The sequence below is a fragment of the Notamacropus eugenii genome, chromosome 3 (assembly GCF_028372415.1).
Source record: "Notamacropus eugenii isolate mMacEug1 chromosome 3, mMacEug1.pri_v2, whole genome shotgun sequence".
NCBI classification, from domain to species: Eukaryota; Metazoa; Chordata; class Mammalia; order Diprotodontia; family Macropodidae; genus Notamacropus; species Notamacropus eugenii.
The window spans coordinates 219002597-219024041 of NC_092874.1; the positions used below are offsets into that span (position 1 = coordinate 219002597).

General features: G+C 43.4%; 2 protein-coding genes across 5 annotated transcripts in view; both read right to left on the reverse strand.

Annotated features, from left to right (window-relative positions):
• Window positions 1–341: 341 nt before the first annotated feature.
• LOC140533970 (uncharacterized) lies at window positions 342–13339 on the reverse strand. Its single transcript, XM_072654468.1, has 4 exons — window positions 10275–13339; window positions 8199–8366; window positions 2049–2624; window positions 342–980 (listed from the first exon to the last, which is right to left on the reverse strand). The coding sequence occupies exons 1-4, from the start codon at window positions 10317–10319 to the stop codon at window positions 759–761; spliced, it is 1011 nt and encodes a 336-aa protein (XP_072510569.1). The 5' UTR covers window positions 10320–13339; the 3' UTR covers window positions 342–758.
• Window positions 13340–14124: 785 nt separating this feature from the next.
• LOC140533974 (rho GTPase-activating protein 20-like) overlaps window positions 14125–21445 on the reverse strand; it is a 45477-nt gene continuing 38156 nt past the window's right edge. For 2 of the 4 annotated variants that reach the window (XM_072654472.1, XM_072654475.1), the window contains 2 exons: window positions 20791–21067; window positions 14125–18306 (listed from right to left, as the gene is read on the reverse strand). In XM_072654472.1, coding sequence (XP_072510573.1) covers window positions 21015–21067 — 53 coding nt within the window. In that variant the 3' untranslated portion in view covers window positions 14125–18306; window positions 20791–21014. The remainder of the gene's footprint in view (window positions 18307–20790; window positions 21068–21445) is intronic. The other 2 variants (XM_072654474.1, XM_072654473.1) reach the window with 2 other exon arrangements.

The following is a 21445-nucleotide window of genomic DNA, read 5'->3' on the forward strand; positions in this document are numbered from 1 at the left end:
AACGCAAACTTTAACTCTGACTTAGGCCATTGAATGACTACATATTCAGATCAAAACAGCTTAATTTAACAGCATATTATTTTGAAGTTTTAGTAGGCCTTCTAAGAATCATCCATGATTTTTCAAAACATTTCTTCTAAAAGTATTTCCCTTCTTTAAAAACAGTTTAAAATTTACTCTGATGTTCCCTAAACTCTTATGAAGAAAACTAGTTGGAAACTTTTAAAATGCTTGATATCTCTTTCTCTGCCCCGTCCTGCAGGGCCAGTATGAGTGGGGAGATCGAGGAGAACGCCTACCTGAAGGGGATGGGTGAAAAGAGGAGTGAGACCAAAAAAGGGTGGTAAGCAAGGTCTGATTTTATTGTTAGGGCTGCAAGCTTTTATAGGACGGAGAGGGGATAGGTATAGGAGGAACTGGCCCCAGGGCCTTTCCAGGGCGGTACTAAAACATTCTGTAGTCAGGACATCTGCTGGCAGGAACGTCTTGTGGTTCAGCTTGTCCCGGAACAGGCTACTGGGGGTGTGGCTTTCTCATTGGGGTGAGGGGGCCCAGGCTAAAGTACTGGTCTCCAACATGTCCCCCGTTTTATTTAAGTAATGCAGGTGAGAGGCCTGTCTTAGGCTATGAGGCCGGCTTCCATGCTCAGGGTGCGTTAAGGCAGCTTCCCTGTCTTAGGCTAAGCGAGGGGATCCCGCAGTGGTCATACCACAGCGGCCTCGCTCTACTCCCTTCATGGGGAACCACTGCAGCTGCACCTATCTTCCTGATGCATGGGGCCTCAATATTCCCGTCATGGGCTTTCTCACAGCTGCTTCCCTACACTTTTCCCTGAAAGCCTTCCACCACCGCATGCAGCGGGACTCCGACTGCACAAGCTTGGAGAACTGAAGTCCGTCCTCCTCGTTGTCCGCAGGGTCCTCCAGAGATGCCAGGCGATGATAATGGATATTGATAGGGCTTTTAAGAGAAGCCTCAATCTGCGTTTTAATGAAAGAGGTTAGTCTACTAAAAGCCCAGGGCCCAAAAGAAAGAAGTAGGAGGAGACCAATCAAGGGTCCAAGGAGAGGGAGGAGGTATGGGAGGACTCCATTTAAGCCACTCCAGAGGGGATTTTCGAAAAGTTCTTTACGTCTTTTAACCAGATCCTCCTGTAGTTTTTTGATTTTATCCCGAACTATCCCAGATTTATTTGCATAGAAGCAACACCTTTCTTGTAAGGCTAAACAAATTCCCCCTTGTTCTGCCGTTAGTAAATCTAGGCCTCTCCTATTTTGAAGAACAACTCCTGCCAGAGAATCAATCTGGTCTTGAAGGTCATTTATAGTCCCCGAGAGGGTTTGCACATCATTAATCAATTGATGGGACAATTTTGTATAGGAGTCTACGGCGACACTCAGACCGGCCGTGCTGGTGGCAAGCGCCCCCTTTATTCCAAGTCCCACAAGAAGGGGGATAAATACCACGGCCCTCTTAGGTCTCCCAGCAATGTAATCTAGACTGGGCAGTGGGACAGGTTCATCCCCTGGAATAATGTCAATATTGGGGAGGATTGATATTTGTGCGCAGAGTCCTGTCCAATTCTGGGGGAGAGCAGAGTAGGCCATATTGCCCCCGCAGACAAAGAGTTGACCTGTTAGTGGGCAGAGGGGTTCCTGAGAAGTGTGATTAAGGATTTCAGAGCAGTTGGCAAAGGTCGCGAAGCCAACATCAATATCGAAGGTAGAGTTCCGGAATGGGGCTTGAATACAGGGGGAGGGATGGAGATCTACGGGCTGAATCCTAAAAGGCGGGCTGAGGGTGCAATTTGTAGAAGTAGAACCACTTTTAGACAAAATAGCTAGGGGCATAGGCATACCAAGGGCCATGCACAGCCAACAATTTGCTGCTAATTCGGGATTAGAATAATTAAGAGCCTTGAGCGTAGCTTCAAGAATTTCCGAGGTCTGGACATCAAGGTCCGTCCCCCTGGATTTTGGCAATGCGAGCGGGTGGTAATGAATAGGGGGGTACATGCTTCTAATAATCTCGTTTATACGTTCCCTTACCTCAAATTCTCTAATCTGGTCCGTGGGGCCACCCCCATCAGAAATATGGGTGGGTGCACGGGGGGGCCAACAGACATTCTTTCCAATATTTTCCTTGCCGCAAGAAGCCTGAGCATGTTTGTTAGTGGTACCACGAGAGCTGGGGCTCATCCCTAATTCATCTCCAAAAGTGCCAGCATATTCCCTCTCCTGCAATGCAGTAAGATATACCGTCCCTGAGGCACTACTGCACTGCTGGGTGGAGCTGTAGCATGTAGAGTGCAAGGCCTCAAGGTACTTGCAATCAGTGGGGCAGGGCCCAGGCTGGTCACCATTTGGAGGGATGACTCGGGGTTTTCTTACGCATTTCCAGGTTTGTTTGGAGATGCCTATGGCCGTATGACGGTAAGCGAGGTAGGCCGTCCTGTCCGTACAATCGATCATTCGCGTATAGGTGTTAGGGCGGACAGTGACCGTACCCCCGCCGCAGTCACAAGGGCTCCCAAAGAGGGTACGGCTAAGCGCTTCTGGGTCGGGAGATTGAAAACCGCCGTGGCTTCCATGGAGCAGGAGGAGAAACGCTAGAATTGTCATCTCCTGAAAAACAGGAAAAGAAAAACAGATGTGTCTCAGGGAGGTGTAGTCCCCTGGACGGTATTGTAAACATCTGGCTTGTCCATCAACTTGATCAGCCTTTCAGGCAACCATCTAGCATTTTGGCACTTTGAATCATAAATACAAGCATGGCCTTTGCCCCAGATTAACACAGGATCAGGGCCCTGCCATTTGCCAAGAAGGGGATCTTTCCATTTTGCCTGAGCGTAGGTTTGGGCCGTAGAGGAATGCCAAAGGCGGTCTGCTGCACTCTTTGCCGCAGCGTCAAGGGTGAGAAAATTTAAAACAAAAAGGGCGTGATTGAGCAACGTTTTGGCATTGCCAGCTCTGGGATAAAGAACTTCCCCCCCTGACTGTAATTTCAGGACCATGTTTTCAAAGTCTGATGGGCCCTTTCCACAATTCCTTGCCCCTGAGGATTATAGGGTATGCCAGTTACATGCTTAATATGTAGTTGTGTACAAAAGGATCTGAAAGAAGAGCTGGTGTAGCCGGGGCCGTTATCTGTCTTAAGAATTTTGGGCTGCGGGAGGACTGCCAAGGCACTAATGAGGTGATTAATGACATGTTTGGTGGCCTCTCCAGGTTGCAAGGTGGCAAAGATGAAACCACCGAAGGTATCAATGGACACATGAATATATTTAAGCCGACCAAAAGGGAGGTAATGAGTGACATCCATTTGCCAAAGCTCCCCAGGAATGAGACCTCGGGGATTGATGCCAGTATGAGGTTCAGGGAGAAGAGTCAGGCAGCCAGGCACTGTTTCACGATCTGTCTGGCTTGTTCCCGAGTGATAGGGAACTTGAGACAAAGCGTATGGGCATTAAGGTGATGCAGCTTATGGGCTTGCATGACAGCAGTGACAGGAGAGGTAGACAGAGCAAGTAAAATGTGACGAGTTGCCTGATCAACTGATCATTCCCTTCAGAAAGGGGACCGGGGAGGTCGGAGTGGGCACGAATATGTCCAATGAAAAAGGGATGCTTATGGGAGAGGATTAGAAGCTGAAGAGTGGCAAAAAGAGGAGACGCATTAGTGGAGGGACGAATATACGGGACAGTTTCCAATAGAGGGACCGAATGTGCAATGTAGGAGCTATCAGTATAAATATTGAGAGGACCCGGAACAGATTCAAAAACCTTGATGACCGCTGCAAGTTCCACCAGCTGCGCAGAGATGAAGGGTGTGTCAAAAGAGGTGGCCTTCCCATCAACACTGAAGGCTGCCTTCCCTGTGGCGGATCCATCAGTAAACGCCAAATGGGCGCCTCGGATGGGCTCCGCCTTGGTAATCCTTGGGAAGACAACGGGTGTTTTCTGAAAGAACTGGACAAGCTTGTCTGAGGGATAATGATTGTCTATAATCCCTGGGTAGGAAATGCAGTTAACTGCCCAATCGTCATCATTCTGAAGCAGCCATTGAATCTGCGAAGCGGTGTAGGGGCAGACAATATGATCTGGTTCCCGACCAAAAAGCCGAAGGGCTGCCTCTCGCCCTAGGCACAGGAGGCCAGCCGTTAAATGCGGGTAGGAGGGGAGGATCTTTGTAGGTGTGGCTGGCATATGAATCCAAAACAACAGATGCTCCTGCCACAATAATCCAGTGGGGGAAAAGGCGGTAGAAAAAATTAAGAGCCAAAGAGGTTTTAGAGGAACGTAACACCCAATATGTTGATCCTGAATAGCTTGCTCAATTAAGGCAAGGGCCTTACGGGCCTCCAGCGTGAGAGAACGGGGTGAATTTGGGTCGGGGTCTCCTTTTAGAATATCAAACAAGGGTCTCAATTCCCCCGTAGTGAGCTTAAGATAAGGCCTGAGCCAATTCAATTCCCCCAGAAGCTTTTGGAAATCATTAAGGGAGCAAAGGTGACTTACTCGCAAGCGAACCTTCTGGGAGAGAATGCGATTAGCTAAAAGTTCAAACCCCAAGAAGAGCTGCGGGGGGTAGGTTTGTATTTTGTCGGGGGAAATTTTAAGGCCCCGATTTTCCAATGCTCTAATGAGCTCCTGTGATACCTGGGTCAATTCCTCATCATCTGAACCTGCAAGGAGGATATCATCCATATAATGGATGATATAAAGCTTGGGATACCGCAAGCGAAAAGGGTCAATTGTTTGTGCTACATATTTTTGGCACAGCGTAGGGCTATTAGCCATGCCTTGTGGCAAGACTTTCCACTGAAAACGCGGGGAAGGGCCCACACAATTGGTAATTGGAACACTAAAAGCGAAGCGCTGGCAATCGGAGGGGTGGAGGGGGATGGAAAAAAAGCAATCCTTAAGGTCAATTGTAATTTTAGAGAAACCTTGTGGTATGGCTACAGGGGCGGGGAGCCCAGGTTGAAGGGCCCCCATAGGAACCATTGTTTTATTGACGGCTCGCAGATCATGTAAGAGCCGCCACTTACCTGACCTTTTCTGGATAACAAAAATGGGCGTGTTCCACGGGGATGTGGACGGTTCTATGTGCCCTGCAGCTAATTGCTCCTGCACTAAAGCGAACGCTGCTTCCAGTTTTATCTTGGGTAAGGGCCACTGGTCAACCCAGACGGGTAGGTCATTTTTCCACGAGATCCTATCTGCCTGGAGTGCAGGAGGACCCGTGGCCCTCACGAAAAATGGTTCTGATTATCTGGGCATTCAAGGCCAAGGCCTGCTCGCCCTTTCCTCCCTTCAGCAACAATTGGGGACGGTCGTCCTTGCCCTCTTTTGCCTAGCCCTTGCCCTGGGAGAAATCCCTGGGAGAGCATCTGATGGGTCACAACCGTATTTGGACTGCACATAATTACCCCCATCTGAGAAAGAATATCCCTCCCCCATAAGTTGACAGGTAGGCCGGGAACCACAAAAGGCCGGACAGTCCCTTTATTTCCCTCCTTGTCTTGCCAGGGCAACCATTGGGAACTCTGTAGAGTATAATGGGACTGGCCTATGCCCTGCAAGTGCGTCACGGATGGTTGAAGAGGCCAAGAAGGCGGCCAGCTATCTTTTGAAATAACAGTTGAGTCAGCTCCTAAATCTAATATTCCTTCAAAAGATCTGCCTTGAATGGTAAGCGTAAGCATGGGGTGATCCTGGGAAATGGCCTGAACCCAATAGATGTCTGAGGACCCGGGCTTGGAGTGGCCTCTAACGGTGGTGAGGGCAGGGTACGGGGTTTGTAGGGGGAGCGGGAGAGCCTGCGCAAGGCGTTGCCCCTGATAGACAGTGAGGGGTCCCTGTAGGGTTGAAGCAAGTATCTGGATTTCCCCCATATAATCACTGTCAACAACGGAGGGGTGGATTAGAAGGCCATTAATAGTAGTGGAAGCGTGACCAAGAATAAAAAAATAAAAATTGGGGGGTGAGAGGCCAAAGATGCCTGTAGAAATTACATGCACCCCACCTTCAGGGGTCAATATTGTGGTGGAGGTAGCACACAGGTCCACCCCTGCGCTTCCTGCAGTGGCTCTGTAGAGTTGAGTGTGGGCGGGCTGGTCCCGCGGCCTCGGGGATCCGCTGGGGGGCCCGGGGCTGGCCCCTCCGGCCGTTTCCCTGCAGGGGGCGGCCATTGACATCTGTCGCGGAGCAACAGGTGTTTGCCCAGTGCTTCCCTTTCCTGCATCTGGGGCAGAGGGTGGAAGGTTGAGAACCCCTATTTTGGGTTGGAGGAGGAGGGGTATCTGGCGAGCTGGGGCACTGCCGGGCAAAGTGACCGGGTTGCCCACAGTGGAAACACCCCTTCTGGGAGTCCCCCGGCTGGAGAGCTGCCCCGATAGCTAAATGTACAGCCTGGGACATTTTTGTAGTAAAAGGATCTATGTCTCTGCAGAGGCGTATCATCTCCTCTAAGGTTTTATCCCTCCATTTCCCGCGCAAGGCAGAGCGACAAGCAGTATTGGAGTTCTCATATGCCAGGCGCCTCACAAGCTGATCATTAGAGGCCTCCTGACCTAGGGTCTGCTCAGTGGCCTCCAGGAGCCTGCTAACGTATTCAGAAAAGTCCTCCTGAGTCCCTTGTATTATTTTATTAAGCGGGGCAAGAGGAGAACCAGAGGTTGGTAAAGTGCGCCAAGAGACCTATGGGAAGGCGGCGTTGCTTGGCCTCACCTGCATATTTGCCTTGACCACTCAGCTTTTCATAGGTCCATTCTGAAGCGGGGGAGTTGGGGGACTTCTGATTGGCCGTCGCTGTGGATTGGCAGCGATCGTAAAAATCGGCCTTCCATGTTAAAAATTGCCCCCGTGAGAGAACTGCCTGAACCACGCGGAGCCACTCCGCCGGCAAAAGACACCCTCCACGGGACATGGCCTCGAGGGCGGAGAGGGTGAAAGGGGCGTTGGGGCCATATGCCTTAACTGCGGCATTAAGATCTTTAAGCCCCTTAAAATGCAATTTCCGGTATTCCGGCCGTTCCCGTTCTGCCTTCCTACTGCTCTGCCCTTCTTCTTCCTCCTCTTCCTCTTCCTCCTCCTCCTTCTTTTCCTCTTCCTCCTCCTCTCCCTCACTCATGGAGGAGTCTGTAAGTTCACCCGCCCCAGGGGTTTGTGGGGGCCCAAGTCGGCGGGACCGAGTTATAACGGGGAACATCATGGGCTGCGCTTTTTTTGAGTTTTTAGTCTTAGCGCCAGTCCTGTTGGACGGGTCCTTGGTCGACTGGGGCTTACTGGGAGAAAGAATGACTGAGCTCTGGAGGGAGTGCTGCAGGGAACTCAACTCCGAAGAGAGCTGTACATATTGCTTTTGTAGGTCTAAGACTTCTCGGAGCTCCTTAACCTGGGTGGAAAGTTGGTGTCTAGCATTGGTAAGGACCGAGGGAGTGGGAACAGGGGGCAAAAGTACAGGGGCGCAGGTTTGGGATAAGTAAGGAGGAAGCAAATGTTGAAGAGCGGGCCAATCGGGATCATTATATCGGGCGGCCTCATCCTCAAGTTCCGCTTCATCCCCGGGATCTAACGTATCAGGGTCAGGATTCTTTAAGGGAGGGGTCTTGTGTTTAGTAATGATAGGGAAAGTTAGGGACTCGGTTGTAGGGCGGGGCCCTGTAGGGAGGGGAGGATAAATGGGCTTTGGTGGCTCTGGCGGAATGTCAATGACCACGGACGGGGGGCCTTGGGGAACTTTTGGCTATTGAAGCTAGTGATTTTACAGAAGCCGCCCGTGGTAAGGGGCGCTCTAGTGACTTAACAGAGGCGGCCCGTGACAAAGGGCGCAAGCAAAAGTCTGCCACCGAAAGAAGCTGTCGCTCACCCGGATCTCCGGAGGCGGATTCCACTATGTCTCTAATGATTCCCCAATAGGAAAAGGCAGAAGGGGGGATGGCCTCCGGGCCCTCAGTTTGCAATTTCTTATTAAGCTCTCTCCCAACCTTTTGCCACTTGCCCGGATGGAAGTCCGGCCCGTTAACAATAAACCAGGGACAGACCTCATCGACAAAAAGAAAGAAGTTCACTAAGTCCTTTTTCTTAACTTTAACTCCTCTATCCTTAAGGGCATGCTTAAGGTCATGGATAAAGACCTGTTCCTTGGAAAGGTTGGAACCCATGATTAGAATGAGGCGGACGAAACTCAACTTACCAAAACGCAGGGGCTCTTCATGAGCGATGAGAAGGAAGGGGTCGCGACGAATCGTCTCTCAATGTTGGTCCGCCTGGCAGAAGTCCGGACCTCGAGCCCCACGTCTGGGCGCCACTTGCCCCGTCCTGCAGGGCCAGTATGAGTGGGGAGATCGAGGAGAACGCCTACCTGAAGGGGATGGGTGAAAAGAGGAGTGAGACCAAAAAAGGGTGGTAAGCAAGGTCTGATTTTATTGTTAGGGCTGCAAGCTTTTATAGGACGGAGAGGGGATAGGTATAGGAGGAACTGGCCCCAGGGCCTTTCCAGGGCGGTACTAAAACATTCTGTAGTCAGGACATCTGCTGGCAGGAACGTCTTGTGGTTCAGCTTGTCCCGGAACAGGCTACTGGGGGTGTGGCTTTCTCATGGGGTGAGGGGGCCCAGGCTAAAGTACTGGTCTCCAACATTTCTCTTTTTTTTTTAAGCAAAAATAAACCTTTAAAACTGGAATTCATTAAAGCTGAGTTGTTACAAAAATGTTCTTAAGTAATATGAATTTCCAAAGTATTATAACAAACTGAATTCTTAATTACTGCAGTATTCTAAGATATGAGACTGACTCACAGAAAAACACTTGCTTTTAAAATCCTTTTAAATAATGGGAACATCTTAAGGTGAGTCTTAAGTAGTTTACATAAATTTCTGCATATGTTCTAATTTCAGATAAAAATAATATTAGATTTCCCAGTAAGATTACACAAAAGGCTCACAGGTTTTGCTGGTCACTTGTTATTGACCACAGAAATTTGCTATAGAAGGAAAAAGCAGGGACATATGACATACCACATATGACAGGATAAAACATCCTTTACTCTGTTTGAATTCAGATAGGAGTGAAATTCTCCAACTATGCAGTATCTGTTTCATAGACAGGCTCAGGAATAGGGAAACTGAGCCAGGGGGATCCCATCCTAGATTGAATTTAGAATTGTCCCCTTGGTGTTTAGTCAGATGAGAAATATTCCTTTGTGGTATGTGTCTCAGATACTGATTTAATGCAGACAACTATACCCAAATTCAAACTCAAAACAAAAAGAGTTATGGTCCCAAATGCCTTTTACCTTAAACAGCAAGTTTCACTAATCCCAGCTTAGAATCAGATAGCAGTTATTTGCACTCTCTTGGAGTTACAATAAACAATATTTACCAGGACACACATACATAAGGGATTCCATTTAACATCTTTCCTTCTCAATTTTAAAACTTTACTGATTTAAAAGCCAATTATTAAAAATTCACTCTATCTATTACAACTTCTGTGCAAGTAATATTCATTGTTTAGAATCTGAATTAACCAACCAAATTCCTTTACTAGGATTGATGATCTTAGCCACAGGAATGAGAGGACTGTTCTGAATGAACAGAAGGAATTTAAATAAAATTTTCACTCCATTCCCTCCTTTCCATACACAGGAATCACTTAACAATGTTAGGTTTCAGCATTCAAACAGTAATCCCAAATAACTTAGTTAACAATCCTACAACTTCATAGAAGAGAGCCAAATTGTTTAGCTTTAACTTTTTTTTTTTTAACAGACAAGGGTGAAAATACCTGATTTTCTAAATGGCAATTACAAAACATTATAAGACAAAGTTAGCAGGAGCGATAAAGTAACATAACTGATGTTACACAATTTTCCCAACATCTTTTAATTTCAACAAAATTCAAATTAAAAATTGTTCTAACACTATTTCTAGATTACAGTGGTCACTCAATTTTCACAATCTAAGAGAAATTCAGAAATACAATCCTAGAAATAGTTTTAACCCAACAGTAACTACAGATGGTATAATTTGCATTTCCAGAAATTATTGATCTTATTACTTTTAGCAGTTAAAACCACTTCAAAGGTAACAATTACATTAGAAAGATAATAATGTTGTATGTAACATATACCAGTCATTACGTTAAGCATTTTACAATCATTTTATCATTTTGATCCCATAACAAACAAGCATAATTATTTTTACAAATCAGAAAATGGGTCAAACAGAGATAAAATACTTTTTGCAACTGAACAGAGAAGTGAAGCTTACCAAGAGCAGAGAAACTGATGTCCCAGTGGTGATTTTCGCAGGCATAGTGTAGAGAATGCTCCCTACAGGCCTGATTCATCCATCTCCCCCAACCCCCCACAGTGGCAGAATTTACTGAGCCCCTAAGGTGATATGCAGGTGCTGGGACAGGGTGGGCGGAATGCTTTACCTAGAAAGGTGGGCTACTCACAATCTTAGGAGTTTTTTTTCAAATGATCAGTTTCTCAAATGTTTATGATTAATTTCACAACATACAAATCTGCTAAAATGATTTTACCTAAGATGATCTAACTTTCCATTGTAATTCCAGGTTGGCCAGACCAGAACAACAAGGAAAAGTGTTAAAGTTTTGTTTGTTAATTTATTACCCTAGCTGCAGCCCTTGAAGTCTGGCTGCTTGCGTTTAAATCTTACAAGATAACACACTCATTCACAGCACACATGATACGGACAGGGACATACACCAACAGACAAAATGACAACAGGACAAATACAAACGTAGCTCACAAAAAACAACCCAGAGAGAGAAGGCAATTAGAAGCTAGCTAAAAATCCCCATCATGAATTGGCTATTATCATTCTGAGGAAAGGCTTTTCAAGAATCCAAGGTCTGATAATAAAGGGGAATCCTCCAGCCTTTGCTCAGAGCACCCCTGTGGTCTTTGGAGGGGTGGGGAGCCTTGATGCCCCAAAGTTTCTGAGTATCTTAAAGAAACAGGCCCTATGGGAATAAGTTCAAGGCCTCTAGTTTTTAGGTGGATTGTAACTGTCCTCTTCAAGACCAGAGTCCTTAAAGGAAAGTGGGGAGTGGGAATGGGGAGGAGGGAGGCAACAGAGGCTTGAACAGAGGCTGCCTTTCTCAGGTCTAAGGTAGGGGAAGGCGAGGGGGAAAGATTGCATCTAGGTGCCATCGGTTTCCCCAGATCAGAGGCCTTCAAGGGGAAGGGGAGGAAGGAAAGGGGTAAGGAATAGGACGGAGGGAGTGAAGGGAAGGACATACTTGAGCCCCTGAAGAAGAAAAGATTTTTTTGCCAGGATACGGCTAGGTGCTGAAGCAGCTCCCAGCCTTAGAGGGAAGAGGCTACCTGTCTTTTGTTCTCGCTCAGCCAATTCAGCAAGCCCAGGATGAAACGTCCTCGCTGCTGGCTAGTTGTTTTGTTGGCCTTTAAACTTAATTTGGTTGTAAGATAAAGTAACTTTGACCGGTCCAAAAGAGCTCTGTGGTGGCCAACGTAATTTAGGGCTATCTTTAGTTGATTAACACTAGTGCTAGTAATACCTGTGATCATCAGGTTGGTAACAGCTTGACACACAAGAAGCAGAGGTCTTGTCAGCCGGATTTCTACTTCTAGTTTTTGACTGACCCATAGCTAGCTAATTTCCCTAGATCGATCTTCAGAGGAGACCTAATTAATACAGAGGCGTTTTCACGCAGAGTGGTCTCTGTCCTGCGGTTATCTTTAAAGGGAATTTTTGAGTCCTTTGGAAGCTGGGAATGGAAGGACTTACCCCGACCCCGTCAAGGCCCAGAACTCTAGGAAAAACGGTTCCTATTGGCGCAGGAGTCCTGGCGTTGGCGAGATGAGGCAATGCCCGTCCTGTTCCTCAGTTCCAATCCACGTTTGGGCGCCATAACTGTTGACCTGAAAACTTACCAAGAAAAGGCAACAAGCTAATGCATACATTTTATGATTTAATTAATTAATTGATCAATTCCCTATTAAAGAAAACAGTTACATAATGCATTATGGAGCCAGAAATGTTCTGGCTACCCAGTGCAGAAATCTTCTGGCTTATATACATTTTGCCGTGAGAAAGAAACTCTCCTAATTAAGCAAACCATAAATTCAGTAAGACTGGACAATTAACAAAGCAATGTTGGTCAGGCTTTGGGATTTCAGGCTGGGTAAGCATATGTCTCGGTGATAAGGAAAGAAACCCCACCACTAGTAAGTGGCAGGCTTCCTCCCCTAAACAGATAATTGACATAGAAAAGGGTAAACAATGTTCAATAGAAATTACGACCTAAGATGTCTATATTTTCTTTACCATTGATGTGCCATAACATAGTATGTGTCTATAGATAATAAGATTCAAAGGAAAGTCTCATTATTCAAGATATAGTGTCTTAGGTTAAAGGTCTCCTTAAGGAGTGTAGAGTCGGCCTTGGCTGGCTTTTGCTGACATAGGAAAGGCATTCTCTGAGTTTACTTCAGAGAGACCAAAGAGATTATTCCAAAATCTTATATTAAACATTATCAGTGGGAAGAAGAGCCCCTGGGGTTATTGGGAAGATTCGATTCCCTCTCACCAACTATGGTGGTAACTAGGGTCCAGGGACATTAGTCTCAACAGCAACTGACTGGGCATTTCCGGTTGTCCCAGAAGTTGGAGTGAACTTTTTAGGGAGGAATTTAATCCTTAGAATTGGCTTGGAGTCAGTCAGAGTAAAGTGAGATGAATAGTTGAATTTTGACTGGTCTAATCTAAAATTAGTTTATTTCCTAAAAAGAGAGGAATTGTGTTGCTCTATCTGTTCTGTATACTTGAAGTGTTTTTGTTAAAGTGTAAATGCAGCCATGCAGCCAGCCAGAGTCGTGGGGGTTGTGGCTGGACTTTCCCTCGGAATTCTGCTATCGCTTGTTCTCCCTCCTTCCCTTGCTGATTTCAGCAGCCTCAGAGGAGTGAGTGGGCTGGAGAGAGGGGGAGAAAAAGATGTTGTACTGTTTGGCTTGATCTGTTGCATAAACAGTGTTAATAATTTGAAAACTTTAAAAAAGTTGTTTAAAAAAATCTTTCTGCATTCTAGACCCTGGCCAGGTTTTGTGAATATGAAAAGAAAGATTTTTTTGCTCTTTGCAGAGTATTCAACTTAAAAACAAAATGTGGCTCCATTGAAAAGTTAAATTGTTAGGCTGTTAACCTCTAAGGTTTCTTTTAAGGAACAAAGAAACTGGAAGAAAAGGTGAATATTTGGTTTATTTGAAATGTAAAAGAAGGGAAGAATGTGGGTAGGACGTCGGAGTATCCAGATGCTCTGACCTTGTACTCTCTTCCCCCTCCCCCATCCCAATTCAGAAAATGTTTAGCTTGATTGAGAAACCAACAGACAAAGTTATGGAAGGTTACGGAATTTAAAAATTTAAAAGTTGCTTACTGTGATTTGTAATTATTACTATTAGTTATTAAACTCCCAAGCCTTATTATGTTTGGAAGTCACACTTTGTCGGTATTAAATTATTTAGGCCTTTTTACCTGAGTAGGGAGGCTCTGTGATCTGATTCAAAACGTTTTTTTTTAGAAACTGGGAAGATCTTTCCCCCTCAGGGGAGTGGCGGATCATTCCCTACCTCACCTAAAGGAGGACTTCTGTTGTAATGGAAGTTAGCAGAATAGACAGGCTGTCTGTAGGGAAAAGTTGAGTTTTGATTTGATGAGATTTCAAAGCTAAAATATGTACTTTATGTTTAAATTAAGTAAATATATCTGATGCCAGACTGTGTGTTTAAAATTGCAAATTAGCTTTAGAATTTAAGTGATTTTTTTTTGAAACATTAACTCTGTCCATGTGCTTAGACCACATGCACAAGGGGGCTTTAATTGGGAAAACTCCTTGTCTGGGGGACCCAGGGGGTAGAGGAGCCAGAGGATGGTGTTTCAGTTCTTTAAGGAGGCAGAGTAAAAGGGAAAAGGCTGTTCGGAAATGAAAATGGCCAGTTACATGGTCCTTTTAGGGAAGTTTTCTTTTACTTAAGGAAAAAAAAAAAGTAATACAAAGCAGCATCTGAGAATGCTCTTCCTATCAGGATTCAGTAGAAAAACATATTGTTATTTGTCATTTATGATCGTAAAGCGCTTGACTCAAGGATGGGCACATGTTAGATGCAACATTAATCCAGTGTGATGGTCACGCAACTTTCAGTTTTGGATTTTGTTATATGTACTTTGAGATTTTAAAAGGATGTGATAGATAAATAAGTAGGGATAAACTTGATTTTATAGTTAATAGCTGAATCAAATCTGAGATAACTCTATCTAATCAGGTGATAGAGTGTGCCCATGTGGTGGTAAGGGGATGAATTACTGTGCATTGTTAAATTAATGATGAATTGGTTAAGAAACTTATGAGTTTTGTGTAAGAGTTTCCTTGTTGTAGAATTCTTATTGAGAAAATAATATTATTAAATAAGAATCCTTTAAAATATACATAATACATATATATATATACACACATATATATATGGGTGTGATTTTCAAGCCTGTTCCATCTAAGGATGTATTAAGTGTGTTAAAAAGTTTATTTCTGCTATTAAGAAGGACATTTTAACCGAAATTTTTTTTGCTGTGAACCAAGCATTTATATAAATATATATATGTAAGTATATTCCCTTAATTCTCAAGAATTATCATTCCAAGTTATTTCCACCATGACCCCATCATTCACTTAAACCATCCCTTCCACTTTTGAACTAGCACATAGACAACTTTATGAATTTTTGTAGCCAAATTTTTAATTACTTGTACATCATCGTTCGTTTGTAGATGACAGTTACTTATATTGAATTTTCTGCAAACTGTTTCTTCATCTGCTAGAAGATAATCAAGTACTAACCTATGTTAGTGGCTGGATCAGCAAGAAGTTCTAAATCTTGTGTGGTTTGATTAATTATAGTCTCTATTGCTACTTGGAGACTAATTAATCTCTTCAGGAGATAGCTGGGAGTTCTAAACTCTCAATTCCATCTTGGGTCCAAGTTGCTGGTCTATAGGTTCAAATTATCCTTTCAGGGGGCCACTCATTTCCCCATTCACTGGGATCTCCTGCTGCTGTATGCTAGGGTCTAGACTACTTTCATTTCAATGTGTAAATCATCATATAAAAGAATTCCCAAGCCATGTCCCTTTGGTCCTTCCAAGAAGATAAACCCTGATCTCAATAATTCTAGGTAGCATATTCCTGTCCAATGAAGTGGCAGGTGGCTGTAAGCCGTCAGCCCACAAATCCAATAATGTCCTTTTTAATGCAGGTCATTCTCTAAATATCCTGGACCCAACAGTGGTGGAAAAATACCATTCTTATTCCCATGGAGCTACATCTCCAGAGACTTTCTTTCTTTCTCCACTGACATCTATACTTGTTTTCTTGTGCACAGTCAGCCCTCCTCCAAAATTCTTTAAAAAGGATCCTTGAGATTTTACTTTCCCAATTCCATCTAATCTTAGTTATATTTGTAACCAATTCCTTGGAATTTTCCAAGATGCAGTCAACTCCCTCAGTCTTCTTGTTAACAGTCAAAAGCAATCTGTTTACAATGATCTGAGGTGTAATACCCTAGGTCTTTTGTGATCATCATGCATTTCTTCCACTTGTTTTCACCTGGGCACCATATGTATTTGTTGTTAAAATCATTCCTATATGTGCTACAATCTAGTACCCTATCAAATTCATCCCTTCTAATATATATTATATATATATACACACACACACATACATATACACATACATATGTGTATATACACACATACATGTATATTATATATACATGCATTATACATATATGTATACATATATGCGTGTGTGCGCGTGTGTACATAGATATATCTCCATTCACAGATACTCCCTCACACATTCTCCCCTGTCTCATTTTTATTCAAGTAAAATTTCCATGGAACCTTTCTAGCCAGTGACCAACTGTGATTTGTGAGAAATCAGTCCCATAAATCCTGAGTAGTTTTTGAGTATCCAGGCCAGACTCAAAAGTACTGGATACCATGGCCATGATTCCACTCTTTCAGGCCTCTGCAAACACTACTGTTCAGGGTGAAATTGTTAGCCACTATATCAGCTAGTGGTAAAAAGGCATTGGGAGTTGTGTGAAGAGATACAGGACAGGCTACACCAGGTAGGATTAGTGCTGCTATCACCCACTATGATAAGAGGAGTGTTTGGTTGGTTCTGCCATTTGGAATCTATCTCTTGATTAAGTCAAAGATACTTCTTCAGTATTTTTCTTCCTAGGCCATCCAATAATTCTCTCAGGGAATAGAACTGTCAATATTATTAAATTTATCATTCCTAATACTGTACACAGGAACCCTACATGTATCATCCTGAACTAGCTTCTACAAATAAAGAGATCCATTCTGTAATCCCTCCTCTAGATTTCTCATAAATGGCCATCAAGAATATTATTACTACAAATGTCAGAAAGAATATTACAAGTATACAAGAATAGTCAGTCTGAGATGTTCTGACTTCCCCTCCCTCCCTAGCACAAAGTAACCTTTCATGGATCAGAGCAACTATGAACAGTCCATTCCCAGGGTTCATCCACTGGTCCTTTAACTCTGGTGTAATGTGCCCACTCCTTTTCAACATTCTGGATTGTTCTTTCCTAGTCAACATCATTTGGTAGAGTCCTTCCCAGTAAAGCTGAAGTTTAGTCTCCTTCCACAATTTGATCAGCATCCATTCTCCTGGTTTGTACTTCTGCAACACAAATTTCAATGGCAAAGTCTGAGCCAGCAGTTCTTTCTCCCTCGAATCTGAAAAAAAAGAGTGGATAGTGCCAGTACATAGCTCCTCAAAAATTTATTCTTTGTTTCAAAACTGGGGATTTCACCCACCCCTCCTGGATACCCAAACAACATTTCAAAAGGTGATATACCAACATCTTTCTGGGGTGAAGTCCTATTTCTTATTAAAGCTATGGGGAAGTATTTAGTCCATGACAAATTTCTAGTATTAATATGGAGCTGTGCTTCTTAAGAGTCTGATTCACTGCTTCCACTTTCCTAGATGAGGGAGGGTGCCAAGGAGTATGCAAGTGCCAATTGATTTCCTAATAATCCATTATGCATTGTAAAATTTGGGATGAAAAATGGCTACCATGGTCCAAATCTATATTTTCTACTAAGCCCTACTGCAGAATTATATGTTCCCAAATTATCCTAGACAATCCTGCTGCTGGAGCATTAGGCAAAGGATAAGGTTCAACCCAGCTAGTTAAATGGTCTACTAAAATTCATAGAAATCTAAGACTCGCAATTTTTGACACCTATAAAATCTACTTTTATACTTTGGAATGATCCAAGGCCAGGCTCCCTTCCTCCTGAGTTTACTATTTTAATACTTTCTTGTTTATTTTCTTACATATAAGACACTTATGACAAATTTGTTTAGCATATATATATGTGTATATATATATAGTATATATATATACATATATATGTATGTATATGTATGTATGTATATGTATATGTCTATATATCCATACTTTCTTAAGCTAAGTCACACATTGCCTGCACTCCCCAATGGCTTCCTTGATGTAGTATCAACAAAATGTCTCTCCTGATTTGTTTAATACTCATTTCTCTCTCATCTGACAATACCCAATGACCTTGCTGAGTTTCAATCGCCATAAATTTAATCCAATCTTTCCTTTCTGCTTTTGTAAACACAAAGATCACTTTTGTCTCAGAGACTTGGAGGATTAACACATGCATTTTTATAGGTCCTATGGACAGGGTAGCTTTCTTATCTTTCTCATGTGCTAATTTGTTCCCCTTTCCCTCATACATTTCTCCTTTTTGCTATCGATTCACATGTAGTATGACAATTTCTTTTGGTAACAATAAGCTGGCCAGCACCTACCTTCTCAATTCCTCATATGTTAGTTCCTTCTCTTTACTGTTCATCATTCCCCTTTCATACCCAAATTTTCCAAAAGTTTGAATTACCCCATAAGCATACCTGGAATCTGTATATATGGTGCAGTCCTTTCCTTTTAACGTCTTTAGAGCTTCAATACAGTCATGTAATTTGCCAGTTTGAACAGACCAATTGTTAGGTAATCCTCTAAACAGTTCCTTTCACTATTAATGACACCATGCATTGTGTCTTTTTCCCTCTATTGCTCGAGAAGATCATCAGTGAAAAGACGATTCCCCTCGTGGAGAGGAATGTCTCTCAGATCTGGACATACCCTTCTTTAATTCTCTGCGATGCTAACACAATTATGACATTCTGTCCCTGCATTTTGAAGAAAGGAAGGAATATTAATATAAGACTCAGTCACTAAAATCAAATCACCTTATCCATCAATGTGGGCTCTTATTTTAATATTCAAGAGTCAGTCAACCATCTTCTGACCCTCTGAGTGAAAATAGTCCCTAACTTAGGCAGAGTACTTACTACTAGAGCTCCTCCAAATGTCAGCTCTCTACTTTCCTCCACCAGAATGGCAGTAGTTGCCACAGTCTATACACACTGGGGCAAGCCCTGTGACACTGGAACTAATAATTTGAAGAGGAATGCCCCTGGTCTATGTTGCCCCACCCCCCACTCCTATTTTTGAGTAAGGACCACCAATGCAGCCCCTTGATCCATGGTTTCAAACAAATGGAATGGTTTTACATGAGAGGGGAGAGCAGGCACTGGAGCCTGAATTAGAACCCACTTCAGCAGTTGCGCAATCATCTCTTCTCCTTTTAATTTTAATTTAATAAGTTCGAATATGGGCACTGAGAATTCCCTGTCCTTTAACTCCTGAGGCTCTCAGTTTCTGAGTAGAAAAGTTTACCCCTTTTGGTTTGAAATTCAGAGATGGCCTAGTTGCCCCATTGACCACTATAATGACCACCACCACCTCCTGTGGTGCCACCTTTAAATTTATCAAGGGCTCTGGATGGAATCAACTATTCAGAAGCCCCTGACCTCCCAATTCATCATCAAAGGTATAAGAGGGGCTATTTTTCCCCTTCTGTTAGTTCAGGGCATTTTCTCTGAAAATATCCAAATTTTCTACAATAGAGGCATCGGGCTGAATTAGAGGAGTTATCATTTGGCCTGCCTCAACCCCTTCCACTTCCTTGACCTCGACCTGTTCCCATCCATTCCTCTTGCAGAGCCCTTCTCTCTTTCCCTGATCCCTTGCCACCCAACCTTGTCTTCACCACATTGTCTGAAACCATAATTTTGGCTTTCTGTTCCTGCTTTTTGTCTTCTCTTTTCACAAACAATTTCTGTGCTTCCTTAATCAACTCATCTAATGATTTCTCACTCCGTCAATTTTCTGCATCATTTTGTATATGTCTTGCCAGAATCTCTTCACAAAATTAACCTTTAACAAACTTTGAGCCTCCCTGACTCAGGATGCATACCTCATTCTCATTTGATCTTTGAGTCTTTGCAGGAATGCAGAGGGGGATGCATTTTTCCTGCCACATCTCAAAGTCTTTGTTAAAATTCTGAGACTTAAGTACAACTTCCTTGATCCCTTTAATTACCAATTCCCTCATATCTCTCATTTTTTTCCTATCGGCTTGATCATTATTATATCGATTAGGGTCGTTATTTGGAAATGTTTGTTGCATCTAGAACTCCCAGGGCAGGCAGATGATTTCTCTCCCATTCTCTCTAGGTCATCCTCCAAATCATTTCCCTTTCTTCCCCTGAGATCACTAGAATCATAATTGCCATCCTCTCAGACTAGGGCCTAAGAATGGGTCTAATTGATCTGCTAAGCCAATGTGGTCCTCCACTAAAGATATCATTTCTTTCTTGAAATTCCTAACTTCAGTACTTATTGAAGGGGAGTGAACATATCCAATCTCCCTTTGACCCACTGGGACCTCTCTTAAGGGGTATAATTTATTTCCCCTTTCCCTTTAGAAGGAAAGGGGAAATCCCAGAGGTCCTTCTGACATTGTTCCAGTTCTTTCCTTAATTGAGTAAAAGGGCGAGTACTACAACATACCTCTGAACTCTCTGGATCTCCATGAGACTTCTCAGCCTTCTTTCCCTGATTCTGATTCCTGAAATTCCTTTCTTTCCCCTACATCTATCAAACCTGTACCTGAAATTCTGCATATAGGAGGAGTTTAAGAGGATGTAAAGGCAAGAGGGGGGTCCCATTTCTGAGAAACCCCCTCCTTTTTGCATCTATATTCTCCATTTTTCCTCCATCTTAAGTGGAAATAATTTAGCAAAACTGCCTTCCTTCCAGCAAGAAGCATAATCAGTCTTTTTCTAATTGAAAGGATCTTTGTTATTCAACAAAACATTTAATGTTTGACATAGCCAATCCTCATAGACCCCATGTTTTGGCCAAACACAACTGGAAGTAAAATACTCTCTTTAGGCTAAATGAAACAACAATATTTTATCATTTTCTTCTTATCCTTCACTCTGGTACAAGAATTGTCCTTCCAATACCTCAATATCCTCCCCAAGGGACTACCTGAGGGGATGTCTCCCACAGAACTTCCTTTTTGCTTTCTTAGGTCCGTACTTTTCCCATTTCCCATTCTACTAATCTTCCTGAGATAAACTGAGCAAGAAAGACCCACCTCTCTTGATTAGAGGTTCAGATTTACAAGTCAAAACTTGTACCCATGGGATGAGATCTGCACTCCCATACTTCTAAAGTACACCTCACAGTGTCAACCTCAGTTTCCTCTTAGAGTAATACTCCCTTACTTAGAAAGTCATACTAAATAGTCCAAATTTTCTTACCTTGGGGCCATTTTACAGAGATCATATGATGCCTACAAGGAGCAAGGAAGCAGGTCAGGTTGAAAAGTCTCCCAGGTCTGGGAATTCTTGGGTTAGTTCTTTCCATTAGGGCTGGTATGAAGCAACTTAAGTCAGTTCTGTTATCACCAGCACAGCATGGCGAGTTCTGGGTGCAACAAGCCAACACTGAAAATTATGTCTTCTATGAGAAACTTAAGGAATGCTCAGGCTGCTTCCTGAATGGTTGATTCTGATTCCTGGGTCAATGCAGCATCCTCTGGATGAAAAGGAAAGGAAAGCAAATGAAGTTGGTGAGTGAGGTCTTTTTCACTTCAGTTCTTCCTCGAAAATGCTCTTCTCCTCACTTAACTTTACTTTTGATATTGGAGACTCTTTCAAATCTTACATTCTATTGTCCTTGTCCTTTTGTCTATTGCTCTTTGCCCACTCCCACTTCTTTCTGGTCCACCTGTCCTTTAGTGATGTCCCTTTTGTGGTCTGTTATTCTGGACTCTCTTTTATAATGGATTTTTTTGTAGCACATTTCTAGCCACTCAGCAACAATGGACAAAGAGCAAGAGAAAGTGTGTGGCTACTTGGTCTGGAAGAGATTTTGTTTTGTTTTTCCTATTTGTTTCCTCTGGGCAATACAGCA